At 42.0% G+C, this 9,939-nt stretch overlaps 1 protein-coding gene across 1 annotated transcript; it reads left to right on the forward strand.

Annotated features, from left to right (window-relative positions):
• Window positions 1–1,112: 1,112 nt before the first annotated feature.
• On the forward strand, window positions 1,113–8,632 carry chsy3 (chondroitin sulfate synthase 3). Its single transcript, XM_028601641.1, has 3 exons — window positions 1,113–2,645; window positions 3,728–4,011; window positions 6,502–8,632. Exons 1-3 carry the CDS (start codon window positions 2,072–2,074, stop codon window positions 8,071–8,073), a joined length of 2,430 nt encoding a protein of 809 aa, XP_028457442.1. The 5' UTR covers window positions 1,113–2,071; the 3' UTR covers window positions 8,074–8,632.
• The last annotated feature ends 1,307 nt before the right edge of the window (window positions 8,633–9,939 follow it).

Below are 9,939 nucleotides of genomic sequence, written 5' to 3' on the forward strand. Positions count from 1 at the left end.
AAAATAAAAGAATTAGGACTTTATACCAAAAAGACATTGTTACTATTCCTCATATAATCCCATACTGGAACAGTTTAATAGAGAATGTCCCTTGGAAAAACGTTTGGTCTTTGCCTTTCAAATATATGCTTACTAATAAAGTGAGAGAAGTTACGTTTAAATTAATTCACAGATTCTACCCAGCAAAGTGTGTGCTTAAGCGGTATAAACCAGATATTGAATCTGAATGCTCTTTCTGTAAAAGGTCAGATGAAGATAATTCCCATTTATTTTGGAAATGTTCCTACACAGAAAAATTCTGGCCAGACGTCCTTGAATTTATCCAAACCAATTTCATTACGGATTTCTCTTTTTGCTTTAAGGATGTTTTCTTTGGTGTGGTGGAGCTTAAGACGGATAAGGAAGGGAAATATTTCATAATTAATCTTTTATTTCTACTTGCTAAATATCACATCCATAAATGTAAGTTCAGGGGCTCTAAACCTTTCTTTCCTGTGTTTGAAAATGAAGTCAATGAATACTTGGACTCTATAAGATATCCAAAGAACTGTAAAGCTCTGAAGACTGCATATATACTCAACACGTGTGACATCACGTGACGTGACTGAACTCTTCTAACTGTTAAGTGATGCTATGAATTGGACTGCTTGTTGATTAGCCTTGCTGGACTTTGCAGACTCCCTGGGATATTAGTTGCTTATGTATTTATCTTGTAATTGTATGTAGGCCCATGTGTACGTGTTGTTTGTAACTGCAAATGCTCTCAATAAATAAAAAAATAAAAAATAAAATAAAAAAGTAACGCTCAGCCATCACCGGAAAAGTGCTTTTATGCTCTAATATCCTTCACTGGTCTCCGTCCAGAGCCACGGGATCTGTTGGTCCATTCGTATACGGTCTATGGAAGGCACCGGTCCGGTTTGTTTTGCTGGCGGAATGCAGAAATGACCGCTGTACAGTTGGACTATTCACTGGCATCCTGTTTCATTAGGACAATAGGTTTGTGAAAGAAAAAACGTTACGATTCGGTTTGTGAGTCATCCCAATCTGTAGAGGAAGTACTTATTCTGTTAAAAACAGGCACGCATATATGTCAATGGCACGCACGGACACACTTTTTGATCGGAAGGGTTGGTAGTGGAAAATGACCCTTCAAAATAAAAGTCATTGCGTTAACGACCTGCTGCGAGATTTATTATGAAATTAGACCCACTATTATTGCATGTCGTGTATATATTTTATATTGGCATTCTGTTTTTAATTAATTGGCTTTAGTGAAGATCAAGGTTTCCGTTTTTTACTCCGGTAGATCCAGAGAAATTACGCTTTTAGTCTGAAGAAAGAAAACCCCGACTGGAAATCTTCTTGTTCTTGGTAACGGAACACCGAGTCAGACCCCAGACTTAACAGTCTATGAGTCAGACAGGACAGACACAACATGATGGCAAGTTCCTCATATGGAGAGAAATGATTAAGCCACTGAACTTGACATTAAGAACAGGCTAGCCGTCTACTTGATCGGGTGAGTCGGGAGCGGGTTAAAGTGAGCTACAGGCAGCACTCGACTGCAGTTGGACCGCCGAGAACACTGACGTGTTTGTGATATTATTGGACTACAAATTACAGTGTGGTAGCAACTAGCCATAGGCTAACATTATGATGAATAACCTTTTATATATGTCAATGTGAATAACGGAAAGCCAGTAGGACTCTACTGGGGACATATGTAAGAGATTCAACGCGGCTATTATCTGAATGGTACTTGTCTATAAAATATTTCCCCTTGGGCAGTGGTGCGGTTTAAAGGCTCAGGTTCAAATGGGACGGGCGAGCCTTGAGGATGGGGCTGACTAGTGTGACTCTGGGGATATGTGCTTGTTTCGCCCTTTAGCCCCATGAATTAGCCTTTCCTAGCAGAGCTATGTATCAGAGGTGGAAAGAGTGTTTTTCCACATCAGGCAGGAGATGCTGGACGCATACACGTCCGCACCTCCCCAGACAACGGTAGCATTCATACATTAACTCGGTTCACCGCAGAGCTAAACTCTCCCTACGGGAACGTGAAGCAGCAATGGCTGTGAAATCAAGGAGACCGTGGAGCACCGTGATTGTCGGCGTCTTTCTGGGCTTCACCGCGTCCTCGTGGCTATTCGTACCTCAGGTTCTGGAAAGTAAAAGGAAAAAATCTCCCGTGTGTTTGTACAACAGTGACGCCTCCGTCGGTAAAGGTCCTGCCATCCTCGGGAACACCGCGGGTTCCAAAGACCGGGACAGCCCGCTGTTCAGCCAGGAGGACGGGCTATTCAGTACGGGGAACAGTAGCGGAGATACCGCGGCACCCATAAGCAGACCAACTCATTTCCTCTATGTCGGCGTGATGACAGCAAAGAAGTATGTGCGGTCTCGCGCCGTGGCTGCGTACCAGACCTGGGCGAGCTCCATACCCGGGAAGGTGGAGTTCTTCTCGAGCGCGGGGACTGGCACCGTCCTCGTGCCCGTCCCCGTCCCGGTGGTGTCCCTGGCAGGTGTGGACGACTCGTACCCGCCACAGAAGAAGTCCTTCATGATGCTCAAGTACATCCACGACCACTACCTGGACAAGTACGAGTGGTTCATGCGGGCAGATGATGATGTTTATATAAGAGGTGATTATGTGCGTGCGTGTGCCTGTGTGTGTGCGCGTATGCGAGGGAGGTACAGATAGCCAACAAAAATGACATATTGACATTTAATATACAACATGCACTTTTTGGGTGTGACAAACATGATTTATTTTATTTAAGGATATTTTTGTTTGTTTTCAGTTACATCCGAATTTTACATAACTATATTTAAACTTCAGCAACTTTTCAATATCAGCACCACAAACAGCATAATATATGTTCATGAGTACTATAACACTATCTGCCAACATTTCTCTTACTCTATGATTCCCATAGTCCACATTTATATTTGTTTCCAAATATATTTATGAGTAGATAGTGTGTTGCTATAGTCAAATATATAACACAGTGACTTGGAATGAACCATGGTGTTTTATTAGGAATATACATATTCTTTAATGTATTATTAATCATTCATAATTATTATTATTATTATCATATTTTTTGTATTTTTACACTAAACATACCTTATGTAATTAGGTAATTAGTAATTACAAGAATCTTGAACTGGATCCTGAATTTAACAGGCAGCCAGTGTAAAGAGGCCAGGATAGGGGTAATGTCACATGACCTCCCTGATCTACAGATGATTTACTGAGGCAAGTAAAAAGAGAATTACCTTGTGTCTCTGGATACTTCTTTTAAGATAATAAGACAGGCAGAGGCTGTCGTGTGCTATACAGATTAGTGAGTTTTTTTTATTGTGTTTATCATCGATTTTTTTCTATTTAGCTATTGATGTAAAGGTTCCCTGCAAAAAGAGCTGGGTGATTTGGATGAAATCAAATATCACTATATTTTTGACCAAATACTGATTGACTATCAGTGCTTTCAGAAAACATTGACACAATAATCACCAATAATGTAGATATAATGACTAAGTGGGTAAAGGCAAATAACAGAACAGCTAGAACAGTCTGGTAATCTCCACACAGAAAGACCCTGTCCGGACGGGGATCAAACTCTGCTGGGCCTTACTTGCTGCGAGGCAGAAGTACTAACCACTGAGCCACTGTGCTACTATTATGAAAAGGCCTAATTCCTCCCACTCCCCCCTGTGCCAGGTGAGAAGCTGGAGTTGTTCCTGCGCTCGCTGAACAGCAGCAAGCCTCTTTACCTGGGCCAGACAGGCCTGGGCATGGCCGAGGAGCTGGGCAGGCTGGCCCTGGAGCCCGGAGAGAACTTCTGCATGGGAGGCCCGGGTATGATCTTCAGTAGAGAGGTTCTACGCAGGATGGTCCCTCACATCAACACCTGTCTGAGGGAGATGTACACCACCCACGAGGATGTGGAAGTGGGCCGCTGTGTGCGACGCTTTGGAGGAACACAGTGCGTGTGGTCGTATGAGGTATGAGGGTGCTTTCTGTTCTTTCAGGCTCCTTGAATATCATGAAGTCAATATTCAGTGACAGTGGGAGGATTTGATGTGTTCTGTGGGAATACAGGTATTAATTATGGTGAACTTTCCAGGTGTATAATCAGGGTGCGATTTGGGAAGAAAGCAGAGGAGGGAATGTTTTTTGATCATGCACAACAAAACATGCAAGAATTAAATCCCCCTGCTAATATGGACACATATATATATATATATATATATATATATATATATATATATATATATATATATATATATATATATATATATATATATATATATATATATATATATGTATGTATAGAATGTATATGAATGTATAGTATGTATATGTATGTATAGAATGTATATGTATGTATAGAATGGACATAGAGCCACTAGACCAGCCACGCCAAAACACTTCAATATCCAATGGAAAATAATCTCAGAATGAAATAACCCAACGTGGTGTCAACATAAAACACAACGCTTCAAGCCAGAGAGCGGCGTTCACTTCACGACGAAAACCAAATACTTTCACCCAGGAAACGCTTGCTCGTTCCTTGAGAGTTTTAATCCAAACCACGATCTTTTTCTTTAACTTAACGGGTCATTTCGGTGCCTAAACTTAACTGTCATGGCCGCATGATGCTCACTTTTTCTGTCTAAACTCCACTACCATGGCCCCTGAAAGCACCGTTATCTGGTGGTGCCTGTAGCTGGCTCACAGTCACCTGTTGGCTGCTGAACAGCTGCTGCTGGTAGCCGGTGTCCTGGAGCTCTGTAGCAGCTAAATCCAACCAGATACTGCTGCTCAGATTAGATCTTTCTATGGCACTACAGACTGTTCACGTTACAGCGCTTTACTTAGTTTAAAAGACTTCTATTTTAGGTATATAATTAATATATAGTCTAGGCTATTGGTGAAGTAGATGATCACACATATTAAAGGGTTAGGGTTATAAAATAATATAAATATAATTCAGCAGAGGCAGAGATATATTGACCAGAAAGGGGGAAATCCCACGCATCCCCCTTGGAAAATCACACCCGGTGTATAATAATATAAAAATATAATTTCCAATGACATTGTTTTGGGACCAATTTAGTTAGAGAATTCATTAAAAAAAAAAACAGCAAAGAAGAATATTTTTGTCAAGCCCTCTTATTTGGTGTTAGACAATCATGGTAAAGCCAGTCCACTTTATCTCAGGGCATTTATGGGAACATGTTACAATAACAATAACTGCTCAGCGTTATTGCCTGTGGGATGGTTTATGTGAACTAGGAAAAACATTAGGCTTCATGACCTGCACTCATCAGCCCTGCACTGTTCTCTTTTGCACTACCACCGTTGCACACACTCTGTCAGTACTAGAAGTTTCATCAGGCTGCCGTCATTTCACAGTCTACATTAGCCAAGTTGAGAACAAAACAATCTTTGCATTTTGTTTCATGTTGCTTATGTTAAGCATATTAAATACAAGTTTGCAGCACATTGATAATTGATGTGGAAACAGATACTTGTGGCTGTACTACTGCTTCACACAGACTTCAGAGGCAAAGTGACCAAACCAAACAGGAAAAACTCATTTTGCTGTATTTGAATCTATTCTTGCTTTCTTGTTTGTTGGGTCAGTTGTTTACTAAATGTATGCAAACTGATGAATAACAATAAATACAACCTTTTTCTTTATGGAAACACTTTAGATATGCAGTTGGGGCACCTGGATAGCTCACCTGGTGGAGCATACGCCCCGTGTACAAGCGCTCGGTCCTTGTCGCAGCGGCCAACCTGCAGCCCTTTGCTGCATGTCAGTCCCTCTCTTTCACAGTTGGATTAAACCAATTTACCTTTTTACTGTTACATATTTTTTTACTTTACTAAATCTGTGTAATTTGGATTTTAGATTTTTATACCATTCACCCCTCACATGGCCTGCACTCTTGGGTGCATCTTCCTCTTTTTCGAGTGTGCTGCCCATATAGTAGAAAAGTCTTTTTTGTTAGTATATTGGTCAGTTAAATTATCTCACAACGCAGTAAATCTTAGTGAAAAACAAGAATAATTGGTCTTGTTATTTTTTTAACAATATTATTATAGATTTTTCCTTAGTACATTTTTAACAAACATGTTTTTATCATCATCACAATATGAACTGGCACAATATACAGATCCCGAAAGGCTGCAACATATCGCGAAAGACATTCCGAGATTTGTTGTGTTTTAGTTTAGTTTTAAATTCAACAGAACTGAGTACACTTTAATATATGTTCATTTATCGCAAGTTATATTGTTATCAAGATTCAACAAGAATCAACATTATTGCATATCGCATATTTTCCTCACATCATGCAGCCCTACTTTGCTATCACCCTCCAAGACATGCACAGTTGGTCTCGTTAGTAAAGTAAGTTGTAAGTAAAGTGTGGTTTGTGCTGGTACTAGGACGCTCTCATCACGGTGTTGCAACTGTTTCACAGATGCAGCAGCTCTTCTACGAGAACTACGAACACAACAAGAAGGGTTTCATTGAAGAACTTCACAGCAGCAAGATCCACAACGCCATTACGCTTCACCCCAACAAAAAGCCTGCCTACCAGTACCGGCTGCACAGCTTCATGCTGAGCCGCGAGATCTCCAGACTCTGTTACCGCAGCATCCTGCTCCACCGCCAAGGCCTGATGATGAGTTCCCTCAGCGATACAGAGGTACAGTGGGAGGACCAACAGCTGGGCTCCCCACCTTCCTACATGCGCTATAAGCCCAATGAGAGACATGATGTCATTGAATGGGATTTCCTGACTGGCCGCCATGTTTATTCTGCTGCTGAGAACAAGATTGTCCGGCAAAGCCTTGGGAACTCGCTTCGGACCGCACTAGAAGGCATTATACTCCAGGTCATGGAAATGATTAACGAGAATTCGAAAACGCGTGGCCGTGTCATTGACTTTAAAGAGATCCAGTATGGCTACTACAGGGTGGATCCAATGCATGGCGCGGAATACATCATAGACTTACTGCTTCTGTACAAGAAACATAAGGGACGCAAAATAACAGTGCCTGTGAGGCGCCACGCTTACCTTCAGCAGTCCTTTAGCCGACCCTTCTTTAGTGAAACCGACGAGTTAGATGTGGCTGAGCTCGTGGCTGCCATCAACTCTGAATCCCAATCCCTGTCTTTCCTGTCCAACTCTCTGAAGTTCTTGTCACCTTTCCAGGTCCACGAATCAACCAGGGACATGTGGGAGCAAAGCCAGAGGAAGGTCAACATCCTTGTCCCATTATCTGGTCGCTATGACACCTTTGTCCGCTTCATGGAGAACTTTGAGAAAGTGTGTTTGATACCCAAACAAAACGTTAAGCTCTCCATCGTTCTGGTGGACAATGAGAGCAGTCAGAACAGAGGAAGACACATGCAGTTAGTCAAAGACTTCTACAGGAAGTATCCCAAAGCTGACCTGTCCATAATCCCCATGACGGGCAACTTTTCCCGAGGACTGGCTCTTGAGCTGGGCTCCTCACAGCTTCATAATGACTCTCTGCTCTTCTTCTGCGATGTCGATCTTATCTTTAGTGGCGATGCCTTGCAACGCTGCAGAGACAATGCTGTCCAAGGGAGACAAGCCTATTTCCCTGTTGTCTTTAGTCAGTACAACCCCAAGATAGTGTATTCGGAGAAGGCCCTGAGAGAAAACATGTTTGTGCTGACCAAGAAAAGTGGTTTCTGGCGAGATTATGGATTTGGAATCGCCTGTGTTTTCAAGAGTGATTTACTCAAAGCTGGAGGTTTTGACACCTCGATCTTGGGCTGGGGACTGGAAGACGTAGACCTGTTCACAAAAGTGATTAATTCAGGTTTAAAAGTGTTACGCAGCCAAGAACCAGGGATTGTCCACATGTATCATCCCGTCCACTGCAACACAAGTCTGGAGCAGAAGCAACACAAGATGTGCCTTGGCTCAAGAGCAAGTACGTTTGCATCGACAATGCAGTTAGCAGAGCTGTGGCTGGAGAAACACATAGAGACAGGGTATAACAGAACTTCATCCTGACATCCCAGCCCTCCTGGACTCCTCCACACAAGTTGACCTCAGTTCTGCTTGAATGCAGACAGCGATGTGCTGCGTGGTGGGTTGTAGTGTGACTGTCGATCAGAGGTCTTTGTAGGCTAGAAGATTTGACCCAGAAAGGACCCGGGACTCCAAAACGGAGATGAATATAACCAATTAAGACCACACATGACTCAGTTCCAAACTGACCTGACCACAGGTGGACCCAACCTCAATGGGATCCACAGGAAATAGTCCACAAACAGAACCGAGTTTAGGTTTGCTGCACCCAATTTGTTGAAAGCCAGTGTAGAAACACCAAGAGGCTGCTATATACATGTACAGTTCACTTCAGCATTAGCGATTTTTGATTTATTTTTTACTGTGCCAATGATGCAAATATAGAGCTTTAGGACTTTTATTGCAGTTTCTTAGGGTTTGGGTCAGGGGTAACTAACTGTCTTAACATTTTTATTACATGTATAAATGAAGGTTGGTTTGGGCGGTCCCAAGGTTGGGATTCTTTTTTTACATGACCCAAAGAACATACACACGGGTGATAAAAAAAAAAAAAAAAAAAAAAAATATATATATATATATATATATATATATTCTAGTCAACTCATAAGAATGTTGAAGGTTTCAGTATCAGTAATCAGTACTCTGTTCCTCTGCTCTTCATGGGTGAAGTGATTGTGGAATGTGGATAGCTGCTGTGCCCTGAGCAGCATCATCCGCTGCCTTACACAATCTGTGTGTGTTGAAGTTTATGTGTGTGTTTGGGTTTCTGTGTCCTGACTCCCAGAGAACCTTCAGACATTCCCTCCTGCAGACCTGTAGCCGAGGCTGTGTGGTTACTGTGTCTGCCAAGATGATCCTGTCGTGCTTACTGTGCTAATATTATTAAGCATGTTGTTCAGCAATTTCTCTCATTTCCACTCTCAAATCTAGTGACTTTCTCTCGGACCTATGGCAGACATTAGTTTGTTGTTTAATGCCAAACCACAGCTCACTGCTGTCCCGGCTGGGTTTCCTTCCATTCATCCAAATGTAACTCTGGAGGACAGCTAATAGAATGTTTACAGTTTACAGTAGTCTGGATTATGGCATTTGCTTTAAAGGTCCAATATGTAATACTTGTACTGTAATAAATCCAAAAAAATTGAAATACTATCTTTTCTGACAACAATGCTAATGTCAGTATTTTTTCTTTTTGAAATTTACATTCCGTGACGGAATTAATGTTTATGTTTTGATCTGTGTGTTGTTATCAACGGCCCAGTTTGACAGGCAGGCCGGGTTGCCAGATATATACCTGTAAACACGTAAACCCAGCGCGCTACAGCTGTAACGGTAGTACAGCCATGAAAGCAGCAAACAAACCAACAGGATCAACGGAGATAGATTCTACATGACATAAAAAAAAGAAAACAGCATGTTTCTAACAGTTGCGTGACCAGAGACGTAACAACCCCCTGGTAAATATTGGAGATGTATTTGAAAGATGGAGACAGCTTAGATCCCAAAAGGACGCAGAGTTGACTTATTTCCTCCTGAACAGGTAAGCATTAGCTTCAGGCTAATTTATCACAGCTACTAGTGTAATTTCTACATTTGTGTAGTCACATTGAATTATATAGCTAGAGTACCCGAGTTGGTTACTCACAAAAACAATTGAGACATAGCCAGTAAAGTGATCCCGACTGGTCCTGGCTAATGCCGCCATGCTAACCCTGCTAACTGTTGTCATGGCTGTTTACAGCGTGTAGCCTCTTCAGCGGCTGGAGCCGACAACGGTGAGTTATTTTAAGCCACGAGAGGGGGGCTGTAAATCGGAAAGAGAGGACTGTGAGTTTGCAGTGTGTTTAG

The sequence above is a fragment of the Perca flavescens genome, chromosome 16, assembly GCF_004354835.1.
Source record: "Perca flavescens isolate YP-PL-M2 chromosome 16, PFLA_1.0, whole genome shotgun sequence".
NCBI lineage: Eukaryota > Metazoa > Chordata > Actinopteri > Perciformes > Percidae > Perca > Perca flavescens.

Bases quoted from the DNA above. Each gene is read 5' to 3' on its own strand.
- chsy3 (XM_028601641.1), top strand. From the start codon at position 2,072: ATGGCTGTGAAATCAAGGAGACCGTGGAGCACCGTGATTGTCGGCGTC. The intron at 2,646-3,727 runs GTGATTATGTGC...CCCCTGTGCCAG, and splicing joins TGATGATGTTTATATAAGAG to GTGAGAAGCTGGAGTTGTTC. The intron at 4,012-6,501 runs GTATGAGGGTGC...ACTGTTTCACAG, and splicing joins AGTGCGTGTGGTCGTATGAG to ATGCAGCAGCTCTTCTACGA.